The sequence below is a fragment of the Furipterus horrens genome, unplaced genomic scaffold, assembly GCF_987537825.1.
Source record: "Furipterus horrens unplaced genomic scaffold, mFurHor1.1.pri manual_scaffold_12, whole genome shotgun sequence".
NCBI classification, from domain to species: domain Eukaryota; kingdom Metazoa; phylum Chordata; class Mammalia; order Chiroptera; family Furipteridae; genus Furipterus; species Furipterus horrens.
The window spans coordinates 98,938,935-98,960,348 of NW_028327182.1; the positions used below are offsets into that span (position 1 = coordinate 98,938,935).

A 21,414-nucleotide genomic window follows, 5' to 3' on the forward strand; every position below is an offset into this window, starting at 1 on the left:
GCTATTAACACCACGTGCAGGCTTTTCTGTGGACATAAGTTTTCACCTCATTTGGGTAAATACCAAGGAGTGTAATTGCTGGGTTGCGTGGCGAGAATAGGTTTCATTTTGTAAGAAATCACCCAGATGTCTTCCTAAGTGGCTGCCCATCTGCGCCCCCCCCCCCCAGCAGTGTGTCCTCCCAGCACTGGGTGTCAGTGCTCTGGACTTTGGTCACCCGGCAGGTGTGTAGGGTCTCAGTGTGATTTGCATTTGCATTTGCTCACGACACATGATGTGGAGCATCCTTTCATGTGCTTATTAACCACCTGTATGTACATCATCTCTGTGTTTGGACCATTTTTTACTCGTGTTGTTTGCGTTCCATTACTCATTTTTCAGTCTCAACTTGTTCAGGTACTTAAGCATATAAATAGGCTGTGTGTGTGGTGTGTTTTCTTTTTTTTAAAGATATTCTCTTGGTTATATGAGTGTATGTGGTGAGTGTTCTGTCTCTCAAAACTCTCCAGCTACTGCCCAACTTCCTGGTCCCAATAAAGGGCGATCTACATCCATTGTCCTAATGTTCTCTCTTGTGGTTCTGATGAATTCCCGTCAAGCTGCTGCCTCCCTCCCGCCAACAAAGCCAAGGTCGCTACTAACCGGCCCCTGACAAGTCCAGTCGTCTGCGATCCCTCCTCACCATAACCCGTCAACACCCCTAGAGACACAGGAGGACTCCGAGGGTTCGGCTTCAGGACAGCTCGCTGGCGCCCGCCCCCTCTCGCTGCTGCAGCTGGGACGTCCCCGCCACCCCCTTCCCGGAAGCTCGAGCCCCTCAAAGCTCAGCCCCTGGACCCTCCTCCGTCCACACTCCGCCCTTCCCACAGCGCGGAAGGTGCTCTTCTGTCTGCGTCCTCGCCCTCCCTCCGGACCCCGGGTCGGACCCAACTGTTTGACCGACGTCTAGGGCGCCGCACAGGCAACACGCCCGACGCAGCGCACCGCCCCCGGCGACGGTCCTCCCGGGCCGTCCTCGGTGAAGCAGCAGCCCTCCCGTCCCCAGACGACAGCCCTGGGGCCACGACGCACGTCCCTCTGCCGCAGCCCGCACGGTCGTCTTCGGATACATCCGGAATCCGACGGCCTCCGCGCGCACGGCCTGGGGCCCGCCGCCGGGGCCTTGCTTGCCGCCTCGGACCCAGCGGGCCCCCGCGCGCCCGCCACCAGCACCTGCTCTCGCCCGTCAGGAAACTCCGCTCGGTCCGAAGCCAGCCCCGATTTCCCCCTCGCGCACCGGGGAACGTCGAGCTGATGCGCCGCCCGCGGACTCCGGCCCCAACGCTGTCCGCCGCCCGCCCGCCCTCGTCCGTCATCGTCCCCTGGCCCGTCCCCGCGCCCCACTCGCTCCGGCCCCGGACGCCGTCAGCCAGGGGTCTGGGGTCCCTCGCTGCACCCTGCTTCGGGCCCGGCCCCAAGTCCCCTCGGAGGCGTCCCGCGCACCCCGTCGCGCCACTGGGCCCCGCCCCCGAGCGCCCGTCTCCCTGCGCGGACGCCCCCAGCATCCAGACACAGGCGCTCACAACTGCGTCTCCCCAGAGGCAAGCGCGGGGAGGGGACACACGGGAGCCCAGGCCGGGGCGCATCAGCCCAGGGGCGCCCGACCCCGACCCACTCGCGCAGCCGGCGCTCCGAGGAGCCCTCCTGCCCCCGAGCCCTCCGCAGCAGGGGGTCAATCGCTTCCCTCGGGCCCTGCGGAGCAAAGGCTCTCGGGGCCACGCCCACACATCCCGCAAGAGCCAATCCGAGACCGGAGCGCGACTGATGGGCGTCAGGAGCAGAGACCCTGGGTCCGGATTGGGCACGCCTTCTGTTGGGGCGGGTCTACAGGGGCGGATGCGGAAGCGGAGAGCGGAACTGGGCACTCGCGGGGGTCGGGGGTCGTGCGTCCCGTATGGCGGCGGCGCGGAAGCACGGTAGGCGGGGGTGCGGGGGTGCGGGGAGCGGGGAGCCAGGGGGCCGCCCGCTCAGACACAGCTCTCGGCGCAAGTCGCCGGCCCGACACCGAGCCTCTGGCAGGGCGAGGGCGTCTCTGGTCGCCAGGTACCTCCGGAGCCCGCGGGGGGCCCCCGGCCCGGCGAGTCCCCTCCGGAGGCGATGCGGGCTCTGCAGACGCTGCCGACCGCGGACCGAGGACCTGCAGCGGGTGCCTGCCCGGCCTCCCCTTCAGCAGAACAGCCGCAGCCTCCGCGCCGCGGGGCCCTTCTCCGTATGCGGAGGGGACACTATTGACCTGCAGCCGCGGACGCTGCGGGGCGCTCACTGGTGTTTGCTAAACGACAGCGTTTGTAACCGGAACCGAAGGCAGTCGCTCCGCGTGTCATCCGTTAACCTGGAGGCGCCTTCACACTGAACGCAGGCGCAGGGAACTGGGGTGCTGCCTGGGGCTCGTTACTACCCGCCCCCCACCAGAGCCGTGGGGTGCAGAGGGAAGCCCGTGTTTGCTGCCGGCTCTGCCGAGGTGGGCCTGACGTCACAGCCCAGAATGACGTCACCCGTGTGGGTGCTGCAGCCGGTTACCTGATACCGTCCCAAAGTGTTCCCGCCCCGTGAGGACGCCGGCGAGTCCTGCTCTCTCCGCAGCCCGGCGTCGCTATCCGGGACGGACTCATTGTGTGTCGGGGGTGTGCCCTGTGGTCCCCGCGCCTGTTCCGCCCACCCCCACCGGGCGCCTCCCGAACACCAGTCTGCTCTGTGTCTCGATCGGTTTAGTTTTTTGCCGTTTAGTTTTGTTTTCAGATTCCGCATGTAAGTGAGATCACGTGGTATTTGTCGTTCTCTGGCTTGTTTCCTTCAGCACAATACCCTCTAGGTCTCAGATGGTAAGACTTCCTTTTTCGTGGCCAAGTAATATTCCATCATCTGCGCGCACCACGATTTCTCCATCCATTTATCCGTCGATGACACGGACACGGCTCCCCTGACGTGGCTGCAGTGACCGTGGGGATGCGGGTGTGCTTTCATGTTAGCGTTTTTCATTCAGATGCATACCCAGAAATGCGATTCCCGGGCCATAAGGCAGTTCTCCTTCTGATATTTGGAGGAAACGGTACTGTTTTCCACAGTGGCTACACCGCCCTCGCCAGCCTTGTTTCTTGGCTTTGTCGTGACAGCTGCTCCCATCGGTGCAAGGGGACGTCTCGTTGTGATTTAGATTTGCATTTCCCGCTGAGGAGTGGCGGTGAGCATCTTTCATGAACTGTGCGTCGTCTGTGGGAAAATGTCTATTCAGATTCTCTATCCATTTTTTTTTTTTTTTTTTTTTTTTTTTGCTATTATGTTGTATGAATTCACTAGACATTTTGGATGTTAACCCCTTATGAGATATATGGTTTGCAGATGTTTTCTCCTTTGGAGAGGCTGCCTTTTCGCCTTGAGGCTGGTTTCCTTTGCTGTGCAGGAGCTTTTTAGTTTCATGTGGTCCCACTGGGTTATTCTGGCTTTTGTTGGTTGTGCCTTAGGTGTCAAATCCAAAAACTTACTGGCAAGACGAATGTCAAGGAGCTTTTTCTCTGTGTTTTCTTCTAGCTTTATGGTTTCAGGTATGTTTCTCACGTTACTTGGAATAGTTCAGGCCATGATATTTTTCTCCTCTGCATTTAAAACAGAGCGTTGTGTTTTTGCCCTTTGAAATGAAAAGGCAGTGGCAACTATAATTAATAAGCATTTGCTTAAAATAAGGAAAGGAAACTCATTTGTCAGCAAGCAGAATATGGGGAAAAGTAAATATGGTTCCTACCATAGTGGCTTCCTTCTTAGAGAAACACCGTGTAGGTGCGTCCCTGCCACTCCGAGTGTCACCGAGGCCTGGCTTTTGTTTACCCAGTCAGGTGTCAGGCCCCAGGATGGACATAGCAGATGTCAGTGACCCTCACCTGCGTGTCTCCCTGACTCTCAACAGATGGACAGGCTGCCACGGGGGTCTTCGTGCCGTCTGATGCACACCCTTCTGCTCTCCTGCGTTGTGATGGGGTTCCCTCCACTTGACACCAGGTTTCCCTGTTCCTCTCACTCCATCCTTGTTTCAACCCCCGTGCCCTGTCCTGTGCCGGAAATGACTGTGTCACCTGGAACACACCTGGGCTACTTTCCAACACCTTTGCCAACCACTGAAATAAAAGGAACGAAACCTTCCCTTGTTTTCTCGGTCAGGAAGTGCCTTCCCTGGATGCTGTTTCTGTTGGGAGTCTGAAGGGGAGTCCGGGGGTCTGAGAACATTGTGTTTGGGAGGGTGGGTTACTAAGTCTTGAAAGCCTCGGCGGTGAGTGGAAACTGTTAGTGTTGCAGGTCTGCTCTGTTGGCAAGACCCCTGGAGAGCCCTCTGCTGGGAACACGGAGCCCAGCCGGCTCACAGGAGCTGGGCTGGAAGGGATGGGAGCGCAGACTGCCACGTGAATGCAGAGACCCCCTGGCCTCCGTCCTCACACTGTGGTGACCCTGGGGCGAGTGTGCAGTTAGGGGACTCTGTGACAGGTGGCTCCCTGCTCCTGAGGCTGTGTGTCCAGCTGCTCACTCGTCTCAGAAGCCACTCGAGGACACTCACAAGACAGGGCAGGACTTGAGTCCAGGAGCACCTGGGAGAGCAGGGGGCCCCCCCGTGGCCCAGGGTCTGGACCAGCAGGAAGAAACTCTGCTCCTGTGGGCCCCTGGGGCCGTCGCTCACTGCACACCTGAGGGCACGTGGCTGCTGCCATCACCCGTCACCACTCCAGCTCCTCCGCTGCCGGGGCACTGGTGGCAGAGAGGGGCACAGGTGTCCGTTCCAGCCCAGCACACCCCACCTTCGGGCCCATCACATGACTTCTTCAGGGTAAGATTTCTCACCAGGAGGGAGACAGTGACCAGCCTCATGGTTGCAAGGATTGCATGACACCGCTCTGTCACCACAGACTAAGGAGAGGGAGACCACCCTGACCCGTGTGCAGCAGGCACAGGTGCAGGAGAAGATGTGCTGCGTGCACACGGGCCGCCTGCCTTCCAGTAATTTGTTCCTGCCGGTGGCCAGGCCGGGCCTTCCCGGGGCCCCTCGCAGGAGCCAGGCAGCTGAGCCCGCTCGTCTTCCTGGCACCCTCGGGTGAGCTCAGACTGTCGTGGGCCTCCGTGCCAGCTGGCCACCCGCTGTCCTTGACCCAGTGTCTTAGGGAGGGCCTGGAGGCCAGCATGGCACGCCCCTACCGTGGGCTCTCGTGGCTGGCCTTCGGCGCTTGCGTTCCCGGAGCAGTGGCGGCGGAACAGGGGGCTCGGCGCATCTGCATGTGCACGTGTGTCTGGGATATGTGTCTGTGTCTCTGTTTGTGTGCCTGAGTACATGTGTGCATCTGTGTATGTGTGACTAGTTCATGACACAGGAAGTGCTGCTAAAGAAACCTACAAGGCGATTTTTTGGACAAAGTTCAGAGTATCTTTTTTTATGTTAAAGTTTGGGGAGAAAATAAGCATGAGTGTATTTCTACCACATCAGACCGGCTGGGGGTTAGGATTTTAATTAGGTCCCATTCGAGTACTATTTTTCTCTTAATGAATATTTCAGAAAGTTGGCCAGCTGTTGCTTAAATCTTAGCTAATTATTTTTTCATTTATAATTCCATTATGAAACCCATTAAGAAGCTATCATTACTGAATTAGGTGCTATTCTGAACTCCATTTTCAGGGGCGAGTGCAGTGCTATTAACTTCTGCCTTTAGTCCTATGTGACAGGCCAGCGTTCAATACTGTACCTCGTTAAAGGGATAAAATGAAAAAACTAGCTTTCTTTTCTGTTCTGCTGTTACCGTGACCACTGAGCACCTTTGCCTCGTTGGGCACCTATTTGTTTACAGAATTAAGTCCGTGTTTATAGGAAACCGTCTGGCCGTAGACAGGTTGCTCGGTTTGCTCATAACTCTGGAGGCTGCAGGTGGCAGCAGGGAATTGAGTGGCCATGCATAGAATTTTTTGTGCTAAAGTAGCTGATTATTCCTGTTGGCACTACGTAGTCCTTTTAGTGACGGGAGCTTCTGTGTGACTGCACCCGTGGCACATGGCCCCTTAGGAACATGAAGGTGTTTGCACTGCCGGCTTGTTTCCGGGGACAGCTGTTCAGGGGTAAAGTCCAAGTGCTGAGCATTCCCCAAATTCTCATTCCCCATCTTACATCCACTGTGTGGTCTCAAATATAGCATACAGTGAAATTCACAAATGAGTTTTCCAGCATATCTGTTGGGAGGAAGTAATTATTGATCATTTAATTTTGCTTGTTACACATTGCTCTCTTAAAACTGATTCTTTCTAAGAGTTTATTTTTTTTAATTTATTTTTAGAGAGAGGGGAAGGGAGGGAGAAAGGGAGAGAAACAGCACTGTGTGGTTGCCTTTTGCGCATCCCCAACCGGGACCAAACCCGTAACCAGACATGTGCCCTGACCGAGAATCGAACTGCAGCCTCTGGCTTTGCAAGCACAACACCCAACCAGCTGAGCCACACTGGCCAGGGGAAAATCATACTCTTTTTAAAAAGACTTTGTGCTTCAAGCTGTGGCAGCTGAAAGTGGCCGGCACGTTTATCAGCAAAATAACTGCACGGTGAGCCTGTCACTGCTCCTGGTGCCTGAATGGCCGTGTGCTCCCCAAGGGGCAGGCTACTAAGGGTGGGGGACCCGCCCTGAAGGAGGCCAGCATGGAGCAGGGGATGAGCATGGGGACATGGCTGGAACATGGGGGCAGGAGCAGGGCCAGAGCTGGAGGTGCCCTGACTGGGGAAACAGGGAGACTGGCACAGGCTCATGTGGGGTATGTCAGGCAGGTTCAGGGGGAACACCAGGTGCTGCAGGACCTGGTGTGTCTGCCATTGGAACCAGGGGTCAGAGCTCAGGCGGTTGGAGGTGCGGTGCACATGTGCACCTCTGGGAGAGCCCAGGTGCCAGGCGCGCCCTGCCGGCCCTGAGCGCCGGTGGTCTGTCTGTGCGCTGTCCGGGTTGCGGCCCCTGTCTGCCTAGGAGGCCTGCCAGGCTGGGGCCCGGAGTGGCAGACCTGCTATAACTGGTGCCGTCTGACCCAAGAGTCTCTGGGACGTTGTCAGGGCTGTCCCCTGGGATAGGAGCAGCTGAGACCCAGCCTAGGTTTCTGTCAGTGACCCTAGGAGAGTGGTGGGAGCAGTGAGTGACCAGCCTTGTGTCTTGGGAGCTGTATGTCCTGTCGTAAAGGTATTCCTGACCCTGGCCTGGTGGTGGTGTTTACTGAACCATGTTCTGCACCCCAGCTCCGCCCTTTCCCCGACGGGGAGCCCCAGAACCTGGGGTCCCACCAGCCAGAGACAGGAACAGCACAGTTGGGAGCCCCACCCAGGGACGAGGGCCCGGGAGAGCTCTCTGCTTGCAGAACCGGTGGGGAGAGTTTGGGCTGGTCAGAAACGGCTCTCCAGGACTGGAACCTCCCCGAGACCGTGGGTCAGCTGGCTGTCCGGCTCCCAGGCTGGCTTCACCCCTGCATGCAACTGGGTGCCCCAGCCCCGGTCCCAGGGAGGCAGCCAGGGGACCTCTGGGGACAGCGTTGGGTCCTATCAGGACAGTTGCTTTGCTTTCTGGTGTTAATATTGGAATATGTCTTTGTTTTAAATAAACTATATGCAATTTAAATAAAACTGCCTAAAGTAATTAATTCCTTCTCTCTCTCTTTTTTTTTTTTGCCAATTGGTTGAATCTCAGTGTTTGTTGAAAAAGTGCTGAAGAGACTTTTTCCTCCCAATGCACGTGGCCAGGAAAAGAGGGCACCACCGCCTGCAGCCCCCGAAACCCCTCCCGAGAAAGTGCGGCGCGGGCACGTCCCGCCGGTGGCAGGTAAGGGCCGTGGGTCACGGGAGGCACCACGGCACAGCCGGTCCCATTGCAGCCTTGTGGGTCCACAGTTGGGTCGGGTAAAGCAGGAGCACTGGACTTAGAGGTAAACACTGCTGTTAGCTGGACTCGTACTTTCCAGAGAACATGCCTGTTTGGGGCTGAAGTGTGACATCCAGGATTCAATGTCACAGCCCTGGCCCCAGAGCCTCTGGATGTGCCTGTGTGTGGAGACGGCTTATCGAGGAGGTGAAGGTGACCAAGGCCATCAGGGTGGGTCCAAATCCAGTAGGACTGATGTCCTGTGAGAAGAGGGCATCGGGGGCAGGGGGGACTGCGTCTGCACCCCAAGGAGAGAGGCCTCGGCAATGTTGGCCCGGAGGGGTGCCGGGAGTCTTGTTCCTGGGTGTCCCGCCTCCTTCCTGAAGTCCCTGCCTCTGAGAGGCTGCGGTGTGTGAATGTCGGCACCCTTGTCAAACACCAGCTGGCCGCTTCATGCAGGCCGCAGGGCTGTGAGCAGAATGAGCGGTGGTCACAGGCGCTGGTGAGGGTGCGGGGAGATGGGAACCAGCACAGCCGTGGCGGGAGACACCTGGCAGTTCCTCAGAGGACAGTTTCAATTTCCATGTGACTCCACAGTTCCGCTCCTCGGTGTCTCAACAGTAGGACAGGGTCTACAGAAACTTCTGCACACGTGTTTCCAGCAGCATCATGCATGGTGGACAAAAGATGAAAACCAGCCGTGTGGATGTGTGGATGGCAGGCTCTGCCATGTCCTGCGCTGCAGCTGCTGATGCGTGTCTCAGCGTGGAATGACCACAGTGACAAGGACCATGGACTGTGTGTCAGCACTGAGGCTGGTACTGTCTGCACAGCTCTGTGGACACACTAGGCAGCTGTGAGTTACACGCTTTAAGTGGGCAACCTTCATGCATGGAACTGGGATCTCACTAAAGCTGGTAAAAGAGGAAGATCCTTTGGCCATGGATGTGTGGGTTCGCTTCTGGACCCTATCCCAGCCACTGACCTGTGCGTCTGTCCTCCGGCCGCGCGTTCTGATTGCAGCAGCTTTGTAGTGAGTTGTGAAGTCAGGAGAGGGAGTCTTCCCCCTTGGCTCTTTTTTCCAGGTTATTTTGGCTCTTCTGGGTCCCATGCGATTACACGTGAGTTCTAAGACCAGGTTGTCCATTTCTGCAAAACAAATGAACAAGCAAATAAAAACAGTTGAAATTTTTACGTGACCTGCATTGAATCTGCAGAACACTGGGGAGTGTTGCCGTCTGAACACTATTGTTTTCCCTCCATGAGGTGGGGATATCTTTCCATTTATTGTCACATGTAATTTCTTTCAATAATGTTCTATGGTTTTGAGGTTGTCAGTTTTACACTAAAAGTTTATTCCAAAGTGTTTTCTTCTATTTGATGCTGTTGTAAATGGCATCAGTTTTGTGTGTGTGTGTGTGTGTCCAGAACGCTCATTGATAATGTAGGAAACTCTTTGACCTTGGATTAGGTGATGGTGTCTGAAATATCGGAATACAGATTTCTGTTTATTGATCTGTGTCCTGCAACTTTGCCTAACATTAGTTCTAACTAGTTTTCTGTGGATTCTTCAGGGTTTTCTGTACATGAGATTATGTCACCTGTGAGCAGAGATGTTTTACTTCTTCCTGTCTGATCAGGGTAGCTTTTATGCCTTCCTTTTCTTGACAGATTGCCCCAGCTAGAACTTCCAGTGTGACCAGTCAGCATCTGCTCTCATTGCCCATCTAGGGGAAGCGTCCAGCATTTGTCTGCTGAGTGTGGCGCCAGCTGTGGGCTTTCATGCGTGCCCTTGTTACATTAAACTTCCCTTCTACTCCTAGTTTGTGGTGTTTTTCATCATGAAAGAACAACATGCCTGGGAAATTTTGAAGGAAAAACATAATTTTATTTGCAGCTAAAAAAAGAAATACCTGGGCTAAAAGCAAGACAAGGAAATCACAATAAACAGGCAAATAGAAACTGTTGGCCATGGTGCATTCGGCTGCCACTGCTCCGTCGCATCTCGTGAGTCCTTTCCTTGCTTCCCACCGGAGCTGTGAACAAGCACCTGCCTCTGAGAGGGGAGCTGTCATCACAGCAAAGCGCAGGAGGCATTAGACACCTACAACCGGGAGGACACTGCTTCACAGAGCACACTGGGGCCCCAGGGGACATCCTCATGCCTTCACTTGACATCTGCATGAAGATGAGACTGTCATAGCCTCAGAAGTCAGCGTGTGGCTTCCTAACAGGTGTCGCTGTTTTCCCAGCAGATGACAGTGTGAGCTTTTCTTTGCCACGAGACTCGTCTCTGCTGCCTTTGCGCTGGTCCTGAAGTTGTCCTGAGAGCTAAGGAAACACGACATGTCTCAGTTCCGTGTAGCTTTCTTATCAAGAAGGATTAATCTTAATAAAAGCTTCCAAACATATTCCATGAAAAATGATCACGCGTTGATGCTCCCCCGCAGGGGAGGTCTCCGTGGTGCCTGTCTCCATCCCCCGCCCTCCCCACTCCAGCAGGGAGACTATAATTAGCCACCTGGGGTGGATCAGACGAAGTCGAGAACCAGTCCTCCAGCATCTTAGCTTCAAAAAGTGAAATCTATTTAGTGTTTCAGTTACAGCTGACATTCCGTGCTATTTTGTATTTGCTTCAGGTTAGACAGTCACACTCCATAAAATGCTCTGTCGGTGCCCCCAGTACTGCTTGCTCCCACCCACAGTCAGGACACTATTAGTGTTCCCTGTGCTGGACTCAGCCCTGCGGCTGTCCCGTGGCGCAAGTGCAGTCCGCCGATGGCAGAAGGATTTGAAAACGTTTCAAGGTTTTGATATTTAAATGTCTTGAAACCAAATGTCTGCACAGGAATTGGGGACTTTGTTCAGTGCTTGTGTTTGTCACATACAAGGTTTGCTTTGCCGTTTTTGAGTGAATATGAGGATTGAAAGGATAGATTCTGCCTGGTGTTGATGTGCCAGAAAAGCCAGGAAAGGGCCCACCCTTCCGCCCAGCAGTCCGTTCCCAGGAGCGGAGCGGACGGCGCCGAGGGGCAAGTGTACAGCGCTGCCTGCAGCACGGCGGGCGCAGCGGCTGTTTCTCACGTGGAGATTCAGAGTTGACCTCCCTGTGCAAATTCAAGGACAGTGGTTAAATCATTATTTGCCAAATGCATGGATTCTTATGTAGCCATTAAAAGACTGTGGCCCTGGCTGGGTGGCTCGGTTGGTTGGAGCGTCATCCTGTAGTTCAGTTCCTGGTCAGGGTGCGGACGGGCGGCAGCTGATCTAAGTTCTTCTCTCACATTGATGTTTCTTTCTCTGTCTCCCCCTCCCTTCCTCTCTCTAAAATCAATAAACATACCCTTGGGTGAGGATTAAAACAAAGATGACTATTTAAATATATCTTAATATGTTATTTAACCATAACATTCACTTTTGAATGTTATGTATGATATATAAATGTATGCTATATAAATGTTTTATAATAAACTGTGAGTATGATCCCATTAAGACATTTACGTGTGCGCGCGTATGTGTTGTTAGCACACAGGCCGACAAAGGTTGTGCCACCACAATGTTCACATTCCCGTGGTGATAAGGATGGGTGTGTTTGTGGTGTCCTTTTATTTTCTGCTTCCTGCTCATTAATTACTTATGTTTGATATGACGTTATAAAAACCTGGAAGTTTACATAATAAGTAACTTAATGTGAATTTAAGTAGTCATAGATCATTCTTGTTTCCTGGCTGCGTGTGTGGCTGACCTGCTCTCTGGCAGCGTGGCTGAGTGTCGTGAGTTGACTGATGTCAGGTCCCCAGACTGGTTGCCGCTCAGTGTCTGCAGGACAGCGCGGCGCTGACCGCTGCCCGTCGGGCCGTTTTCTCCTGCAGGTGGCGGCTCCGCGGCCCCGCCCGGCGCCCGGCTCTACACGGCGGCTCTGCCTCCCCCGGGCTACGTGCCCGCCCCGCCGGGGCCGCTCCGCGACGACGACTCGGAGAGCGCCTCCAGCAGCTGCGAGGACGTGGCAGGTAAGCGAGCGCGTCTCCAGTTTGGGACGTTCGCTTGTCCGGGGTCACAGCTGGAGGGGCGCATGTCCCTGCGCAGCGGCACGGCCGGCTGGGGTGTTGGCGGTCCTTCAACCCGGGGTGCGGGGAGACTGGGAGCTGGAGTGAGGTTTCGTCTGCAGCTGCTGACGCGGGGGACGGCTGGCCGTGAATGCGTCGGACGTCAGTAATACTCGTCTTGGTTTGGTAGGACTTCTTCCTTGATTTTTCAATGTGTTCAAAAATTCTGGAATAGTATATCAATTTTATAGTCATGGAAATAACTCAATTTGCATCTCTTCGGCAGAAAAATGAAATTATTTTATTTGCTTTGTTGTTGACCATCTGGTGCTTCGGTTGCATGTTAAGTTTCTGCCTTGAAATGCGAGAGGCTAGTGATTGTCTTTAAATTCATTATTTCAAAATTTCCTTTAGAGGGATATGAATTTTCAAATAAAATTTTACCCAGGTGATTTTTACCAAGTATAAATGGAGAGACTTTATACTCTAAACTTTAATTAATTTGAATATTTAAAAAATGTGGTTTTCTAACACGTTGATCTTCCTGACTTCCTAATTAAAGGATCAGAAACTGTAAAACCCAAAATGGGATTCCACGGAGTAATGCTGGAATCTGTAGAACATAATTATCAGGTAACTAGGTTAAATCACACAATCAAACTGGTTTTGTGACAGTGAATTCCGTTGGTTAGCCTGCTTCACTATGTCCTCAGCCTGTGAAATAAAAGTGGCCAGGCTCCTGCACGTGCTGCGCACTTGGCTCTGCTGAGGACGCTGGGCAGCTCTGCGAGGGCCGCTGCTGAGAGGACGTCCACCTGTCCGTCTGTCCCGAGACCAGCTGCCACGTACCAGCCTGTTCTGTGGGGACCAAACTAGAGTGTTGTCCTCATAGGAAGTGGGGCGATGACAGTGCCAAGTGGACAAATGTATGTCTTGGAAACAGTGGGTGCTTTCCTGTCTCGTGGGCCCCAGTCCCGCCTCCTCCGGCTCTGCTCTGACAGTGTGTTAGAGCAGGGTGATTCCTCTAAAAAATAACGAAAGGGGGAATTGAATAATTAGGATTCATTCCATTTAAATTGCCATGGTAACCTGGCAGAGTTAGTGGGAACTTCTATAACTTTGACTATACATTTTTATAAGTTATAAGTGTCAGGGTAGTCCTGCTCTGAGAAATCGCCCAGAGACTGCTGTGGGAACAGATAACTGGTTTATTGAGGGAAGAAAGGAAGGGGGGACGGGGTTAAGGGGAAAGGCAATTCCCGGGACTGACTCAGCAGCCCCTAGGAGCAAGGGAAACGGAGGCGAAGGGAGTGGGGGTAGCTCCCGGTCCTCAGGGCCCATAGGAGCAAGGGAATAGGGGAGGGTGATTCCCAGTCCTCCTCGTGGGCCCGTAGGAATAGCCCCCGACACTTCTGCAGGCACCTTTTTTATGCACCTTTCGGTAAGGGGTAGTTCGCTTATTGACATATTCAGTGGGTCATTTACATCTCATTGCTTTCCCCCCTCACACTCGCTGCCTGCTCACAGGCGGGTGTTCAGTCCAGCAGCAGGTGACAGCTCTGCTTCCCAGGCATCTAGGCTCAAAACCATGCCCCCTCTTGACAACACTAAGGTTCCACACAGGGCGGGCAAACGCAGATCTACCGTTGTTCCTATTGAAACGATACGATAATAAACAATAACGTAAGAATAAAGTCCGAGTTTCGCATACTCACAACTGTAGACCTACTTTTGCCCACCCTGTATATTCATTCAGTGTTTCTGGATTTAAAACCTGAATTGTGTCCTGGAACTGATGCAAAGCGACGGGACCAACATCAGCATGTCCAGCTGTCAGAGTCACATCTCCTCGTGCTTTCTGGACGTTACTTCTCAACATAGAGAAAAGAGAGGGTCCATGTTTTAAAAGCAGATTCTCCTTGCTCTGTACTTGGTAAGGCGTCGCAGCCCTAGAGGCCACTGTCGCCGGAGCCTCCCGGTGAGAAGGGTCTGTCCTCAGCACCTACCCAGCCTGGCTGCCTCCCACCCCTGGGCATCTGAGTCTGGGGTTCATCTTTGAGGCCAAAAAACCAAACATCCCTCCTCCCAGACCTGGCTCCCCACTGGCCACACCCCATCCCAGCAGTCCTGCGTCAGGCCTGGCTCCGCGCTGGCTGTCCCGGGGCCTGGACGGACATGCTCCTGTCGATGACTTTCTCTGGGTGCGTGTCTGAGGCTGCAGGTCTTACCTTGTTAAATGCATGGAATCAGTATGTGTTAGTACAAACTGTCCTGAATTTTAGGCAAACAATAGACTACTAAAAGTAATCTAAAGCATCTGATACTATAATTTAACAACTGACCTGCGTATACATGGTTTAGGTCAAGGTTAAATATGTTACTTCCTGTCATTGAGCACTGGAGCTCATGGATACTGAGGATGATCATCTCGTGTTTGTGGCCTTAGCATGAGTCTAGAATAAAACTCTTGTTCCTTTAAAACACTTAGCTTGCTTCCACGTGATGCGGTGCAGTTGCGAGGGCTGGGACGAGCTGGAGACGGGCTATTTTGGTGCGTTTCCACTACAACACTTCATCAGGACGTAGGTGCCAAACAGCGGTGGAGAGAATTTTGACAAACGGTGGTTATTTTTAAAATTAGCATGTGTGAAAGGAAAGGTATGTTTTGGGGATGGCAGCTCCTCAGATTATAAATAGACCTCTAGTTCCCCAATATAAATGTTCTGCAGCTTTTCTCACACTCGGGTCTGAAGCAGGTGACAGGCCGGGAGGACGTGAGGTTCTGGACGCTGGAGTGGTGGCCTGGATGGCGCGGCGTGGAGGCGGCTGCTTCCTGTGCTCTGGGCTTGGGGGTCTGGACCAAACTGCAGATGAGGAGTCGCAGAAGGTTTTGCACTCAGGCACTTTACCAGAAAAGAGCTTTGTGTCCGAGGGGCCAGGGTCATCCAACAACACGCAGCAGTAACGCACTGAAGATTTCAGAGATGAGTCCATGGAGCTGTGCTATTTCCTCTAAGACGTCTCGGCCGAGTAGCCCTCCGGGCTGCGCTTGGTTCATGTGCGTCACTCCTGTCTGAGGAGATGAGGCCACCAAACTCTGCATGGAAATGGGAGCAGTGCAGTCTGCGAGCTCTCGTGTGATGACTTTCCTCTCAGCAGGGCCAGAACCTAATGACAGAATTCGGAGCCACTGGGCGGGCCCTCAGTGTGTGGCCTGAGCAGAGGGTGGGGCCTTGGGGACCTCCAGGCCTCTGCTTTGCTTTCAAGGGTGGTGGCTATGCCAGGCAACAGTTGTTGGGGGGGCAGGGAGGACAGGGAGCCAGCCTTGAGTCACACTGAGTCACCAGGTGTGGACTGAGGTGTCCAGGCTCCTAATAGGCTGCTGAAGACTTGAACCTCCCCCAGGCTGATAGTTACGGAGTCTGCATCCTGTCCCCCAGCAGATGAAGAAACTGAGGCTCAGGGTGACATCTCATGCTGCTGTTCCCGTCATCAGTTGATTGTGTGGGCGGCCATAGAAAGGAAATTTTACTCCCAGCAAAACTGCAACAACCCCTACTGTGCGCCATGATTGTAACAGCCGTACTGATGACCACGGGCTCCTCATTCAACGCTGACGGAAACCCTCGGTTTGGGGTGCAGTGAGGAAGGAAGCGACTCCGTGCAGACAGCTCCGCGGGGGTGCGGCCCGGCCCCTCCCCCGCACGCAGGTCTGCTGCGACGACCGCCTCGCTTGCTGCAGCTCCGCCAGGAGGAAGGCTTCCCATAGCGAAGGTCGCTGAGCTCCCAGAGCCCCGGGAAGCTGACTTATATGGACGGACGTCCCCGCCCCTGGTCCCTGATCGGTCCATCGTCGTGCAAGTGAGGACTGTGAATTCTTGCCGTTTGGTTGGTCCGAAGGGCACTGTTCCGAGTGGCCAGAACAGAGCCGCTCCGATTGGGCGGGGAAAGGGCCGGTCCTACTGGTTGAGATGAGCGTCCGGGCCCCTTTATAAGGGCTGCTCAGGGGCGGCCGCGCAGCGCAGGCAGGGGCCCGTGCGGGTGCTGCCGGCGGCGCCGTTTGTGTGGCAGGTCCCCGTGCGGGGGGGCTGCTCGGCTCCGTTTGGTGTTTTGGGGGGGTGGGTTGGGTTGGTTTGTTTTTTTAATTTAAGCTCAGTTGGCCATCAGGGGCTCTTCTTAGTAGGTGTCTTTTTATCTTGGGGTTCACAATCTATACGTGCCTTTTTTTTTTTTTTACAAACAAGTAAGCTTTTAATTAACTTTATTGTAAGTCTCAGAATCCTTGGTAATGAAATTAGTTGAGATACAGTTGAGAATCACTATGTATCTTTTAAATATTTTAAATCCCTTTTCTACTGAAATTACAAGATCCTAATGGAAAAATACATTTAAGCTGATATGTTCGTTATGGTTCCATTATACAGAAAATCGTTCTATTTGCAATTTTGTTTTTATAGGTCAGGATCCTCATGATCAACCAACGAGGAGAATTAGAAAGCGTAAATCAAAGAAAAAATGTCAGCACCCCAACAACAGCCACGCAGAACAGGCAGGATTAAAGAACCAGCAGACTCTCTTGCCAGAAGAACTGCAGCCCCGGCACACAGACGGCCCTGCGATCAGCAAAAATAAGAGGAGGAAACTGAAGAAGAAACAACAAGCGAAAAGGAAGAAAGCAGCCGGCTTACTGCCGAGGGCCGCGGGCGTCAGCTTCCTGTACGAGCCCAGCGAGGGCGGCTGCGAGCAGAGCGACGCGAGCGAGGGTGACGGGGGGCGCGGCGAGGACGGTGAGGACGCCCAGGACGACGGTGGCAGCGGCTCCGGGGAGAAGGCGGATGGTATCCTCGAGTTTTTGAAGTCAACACAGGAGATGTACTTTTATGACGGTATGTTTTTTCCTGGTTTTCTTTTGAATAACAGCATCTACTTATTTGGAAAAAGAAGCAAATATAGTGTAATATTTAGATGTTTAAATACAGAACATTAAAGTATTGCATATTCAAAATAAACCATTAGCTTTGAGGCAGAAGTCAAGAGTGTTTAACTTCTCACCAAGGCCTGAGCAGCGCTGAGCTCAGGGCAGCACCGAGGCCACGCCGCGTCCCAGCTCCGAGCCCGCCCGTCACCTGCCTTGGCGTCGCCCGCGGGGCGCGCTGGCATCAGCCATGTCTCTTAAGAAAGATAAACGCCGACTGGCAGCTCTGCCGGAGTCTGGAGTCTCGCACCCCCTGTCCGGGAGGCCTTGACCGACCTCCCGGGCGCGCCTCTGAGATGAGATGGAAGCAGACACCCTAACAGCGACAGTTCCTGACGTTCTTTGGGACCGGAGCTCACAGCTGAGGGTCAGGGGAGGCTGGTGCTGGCGGGTTGAGTGGCCGGATCAGGAGACAGGCCACGTGACGGTGTGGGAGGTGAGGAATCGACTGAAAGTGACGGAAGCGCCGTTGTCAACAGGTCTGTCATCCGCTTTCCCTCCTGGCACTTCTGTCAGCACTTTCTAGTCACAAAGGGAGAGCATGCACAGCATGTCAGTGACACCACGGGCACCTTGGGGCTCCGAGAGAAGACTCCCGAGGGGACCGGCCAAGAAGCAGGGAAGCCAGGAGGTGAGCCGGAGCTCGCTCTGCCACCTGGCCGCAGAGGCGCGGGGCAGCCCCGGCAGTGGGCACCGGGCAGGGCGGGGAAGGCCAGTGGGCACAGCTCTGTGCGCTTGGGCCGCCAGCAGGACAGGACGAAGGTGGGAACACGGGAAGTGGAGGGGGGTGGAAGGAGCAGGCCCGCAGGCGAGGACACTTGAAGAAGTGAGACTTGCAGTGGTGAAGGCTGTAGAAGCAGAGATCGGACAAGTCCAAGCAGGATTCGTGCAGCGAACGCGCCCCTCCCTGCAGGACTGTGGACAGCGACACAGAAAGGGACGCTGTCCTCACAGCAGCAGCAGCAGGAGCCGCGTGTCCCTGGCTTCCCTGCTGCTGAGAGAGGCCTGGCCCCAGTCTGCAGAGCTCAGTGTCCTTGTCCTGTGTATCCGCCCAGGACGTCCAGTCATGTGAGCAGATGCCAGGTTTCCGGCCGTTCACGAGCAGAGTTGTGCTCTGATTGCCTGTCGTGGAGGCTTTTTACTTCCCAGACATTGCGTGCGGGGGGCCACCAGGCTGGTCTTCAGTCTACAGGAACAAAAATAAACACGGTCCTGTCTTTGTTCAGGTGTCTCCCAGGATCCAGACCCAGCCTTCCTGGGAGCTACCGAGGAGCTGTTCAAGTGCCTGGAGGCCCGCAGTGTGTCCCCCTCAGACCTGCTGGCCCTGGAGCACATGAAGGCACTGCTGCTCCTGCAGGACCCCGAGAGGCTGCAGCACGCCCTGCAGGTGTTCACGGAGCACTGCACCCTGCCACCAGGTGCGAGCCGCCTGCTACACGGCCGGGGCTGCTCTGCCACCGCAGTCGTCGGGCCGGGAGGAGTATCCTGGGTAAAGCAGGTCATGGAAGGTGTACAGAAACGCCTATACATCCGATTCTCTAGACTTGGAGCTGCCACCTCCCAGGGCCAGTTGTCATTCTTTGAAAGGGAAATTGGTGGTGGCCTTGCTGTCCAGGAAGCTTGAAGGCTCCCTGGTCCCGACGCCAGGTCTGGAGTTGGGCCTTCGCCCCCTCCCTTCTAGGTTGTCCATCTCTGACGTGTGCGTTCAGCGTGTATGGTTTGCTTCGCGCTCAGACGCTAAACGCGTCCTGTTGTGCTGCCTCTGCAAACCTGCAGGGCTCGTGCCCAGTGGGGACGCAACAGGGAGCCGGTCTGTCCTTGTGCTGTGTTGTGGCGTGACGTCTGACCCACGTGTGGAGGTCCCCACCAGTAGCGTGTTCACTCCAAAGCTGCATTTTACTCTTGTTTCAGAGTGGGCTTGGGGCACAAAGGCTGATATCCACAACGTAATGATTTACAGTTTTTCTTGTTTGTTTTGTTTTGCTCTGCAGACCAGGCCAGAGTGGTCTCGGAGCTCTTTAATTACTGGGCCACACATGTGCTTCCTGAGAGGAAGTGGGAGTGAAGTCAGAGCCTCTGCCTGAGGAGAGCCGTGGTCACGGGGACCGTGAGCGGCAGAGGGGACCCGGCTTCTCCCGGAGAAGATGGCCTTTCCCAAACTTCCTTCCTGTCCCCGACAGCGAGCGGAGGACGCCGCTGCTCTGCCATCGACGCCTGCTCCTGCGCACGGGCAGAGTCTGAGACGTCACGTGATAAACCGGGACAAGATGGATAGTTTTCACTTTTTAGAAGTTGCTGATGCCTTGAATTACTACCTAGTGATTCTGTTTCTCTTAATTCCTATAAAGACTGAAAATGTCACATTGAATAAACTGTATAATTTAAGCTGTTACATATTTTTATAAAGTTCTGAGCCACCTTGTGTCTGAAAGTCTGTTTTGAGAGCGCTTATGGGTGTGAAGATGCTGTGGTTTACGGAGTCTGAGTCCGGTTTTCTTTTCCCTCTGTGCCACCGGGAGAAGGACATCGAGGACGCTGTGCCCTCGTCACAGAGCAGCCGGCGGTGGGCAGGGTGCCCACTTCAGTTCTGTGAGTACGGTTCTCATCAGACCTTGCACGAAGTGCGTGTGTTGGAGGCAGTGGGGATGGGGCCGTGACCCTGGGGACGGCCAGTGCCGGGAGTCACCATGCATACCAGTGACACACCAATGACACATCAAAACACACATGGCAGGTCAGGGAGCAAAGGTAAATGTCACTGAGAAGGAATAAGAAAAGCCAGTGTGAACCAAGCTTGAACTTGATACTAATTAGGGTCAGAACTACAGTTGGGCGGGTGCTGGGATGTGGCCCTTCTGCTGGGCCACCCCCTGCGTCTGCGGCAGCCACAGGCCACTCGCTGGAGGTGCCCCTGAGGTCCAGGGCGACAGGCAAGCTCTCCTGAATTGTCTGACGCCCCAGTCCTCAGCCTGCAGTTCTGCCGGGCACATTTGTGCCCTCGGACCAGCCACCTTTGCACAGGGAGACTGCCCTGACTAGAGGTGGCGTTTCGTGGAAATTATTGTAGAAAATACTTTTCCAAGATGTGTGAACTGAGACCTATTCAGGGCATGTGCCAGGGGACTGATTGCCGGCACACACTCAGCGATGGTTCTGCAACTAAAATCTCACCTCCAGACCACAGCAGTCTTTTCGGGGATGTTCTTAGCGGCTCCTCCGCGGAGGTGAGTCAGCAGGGCTCGGGTCAGCTTCCACGCTAACAACCGGCGTGTCCCCCACCCTGGCAGGTGCACCCAAGTGTTCCTGTCACGTGGCACCGCTAAGGGTTACTTTCTAAATCCAAACCCCTTTCTCGTGGACTTGTGCTGAAAGTAAAATCATCGGTATGAGCGTTTCTGTGTTTTCATTTAATTAGGAACTTGCAAGGGTGGACCGTGACCTCCACACAGTGTGGCAGCTGTAGGCTGAGGATTCTGTGTGGAGAGTAAGGACAGGAGAACATACTACTCATTGGGATGGGGCAGGAACTGGGGAAAGCTTCCTGGAGGGAGAGGCACAGCAGCCATGTCCAGGGAGATGGAACAAAAACAAGCTCCGAAAATATTCTTAAATTAGAATTCAAGTCGTCTTTGAAAGCAGGGCTTGCAGATGTGGAACAGAGAGACCTTCTAAGAGATGCTTCAGGGTACAAGTTATCCTTTTCCAAGTTAATTAAAGCCGGCAGTTACCAATGGATGTAAATGTAACTGCTTTGCATCAATCTCCAAGATTACTGCTTATAGGGACTTCTTTTTCTTTCCTAAACAGCCGATTGTTTTCATGCACAAAGATTGTTCCTTTGGACATTATTAACTACAAACAGGTTTATGCCAGCCCTCTGACAACCCTGCGTGGTCCCAGCAGGCAGCTCCCCAGATAACTGAGGTGGAGAGGAGGAGGAGCCACAGTAGAGAGGGCAGCGCGCCCGAGGTCTTGGCGGGCAGGCAGATCTAGTGCTGACGGGCCGGCTGGCGGCTCTCCGGGAGCACAGGTGCCCGGAGAAGGGGCCTCCCCTGGGCGTCAGCTCCACCCGGGGACACAGTGGTACCTGTGAGGTGCCTGCGTGCCTTCGTCTTTGGATTCTTGAGTCTTAATCTAAACCCTCCCTAAACCTCTGCTCTTCAGGTCGCTCGAGTGTGGCTGCTTTTCACTGACCCTGGGAATGGGCTGCAAAGCCTGAGACCAGAGTCCATTCAGGAACCTTATGAGGGACTGTGACAAGGACTCCGGTCACCTCTGGACAAGGGAACAGCGGGCCTGAGCGGACCCTGCCCTCTGGTTCTGTGTGCTCAACACTGAGCGTTGCTCTCCCGGCCCATTTCCATCTGTACACAGAATGAATTTGTCTGGGGCATCTCGGCATCGGAGATTTGAGTAATAACTGCACTTCCTTCAACTGGAAACTTACTCTCCCTCCTCCCCAGACCAAAACATCTCAACTCCCTGAGGAAGGAAGGAAAAGG

The 21,414-nt window shown here is 54.3% G+C and overlaps 1 protein-coding gene across 2 annotated transcripts; it reads left to right on the top strand.

The window, feature by feature from the left end:
- Nucleotides 1–1,796: 1,796 nt before the first annotated feature.
- Nucleotides 1,797–19,186, top strand: ERICH1 (glutamate rich 1). Of its 2 annotated transcripts, XM_090258118.1 has the most exons (6): nt 1,797–1,955; nt 7,721–7,852; nt 11,764–11,901; nt 16,395–16,823; nt 18,139–18,330; nt 18,904–19,186. In XM_090258118.1, the coding sequence occupies exons 1-6, from the start codon at nt 1,934–1,936 to the stop codon at nt 18,975–18,977; spliced, it is 987 nt and encodes a 328-aa protein (XP_090114244.1). In that variant the 5' UTR covers nt 1,797–1,933; the 3' UTR covers nt 18,978–19,186. The 2 variants fall into 2 exon arrangements, with proteins under 2 accessions (XP_090114244.1, XP_090114245.1); XM_090258119.1 differs by lacking the exon at nt 11,764–11,901 and having other exon boundaries at nt 1,798–1,955.
- The last annotated feature ends 2,228 nt before the right edge of the window (nt 19,187–21,414 follow it).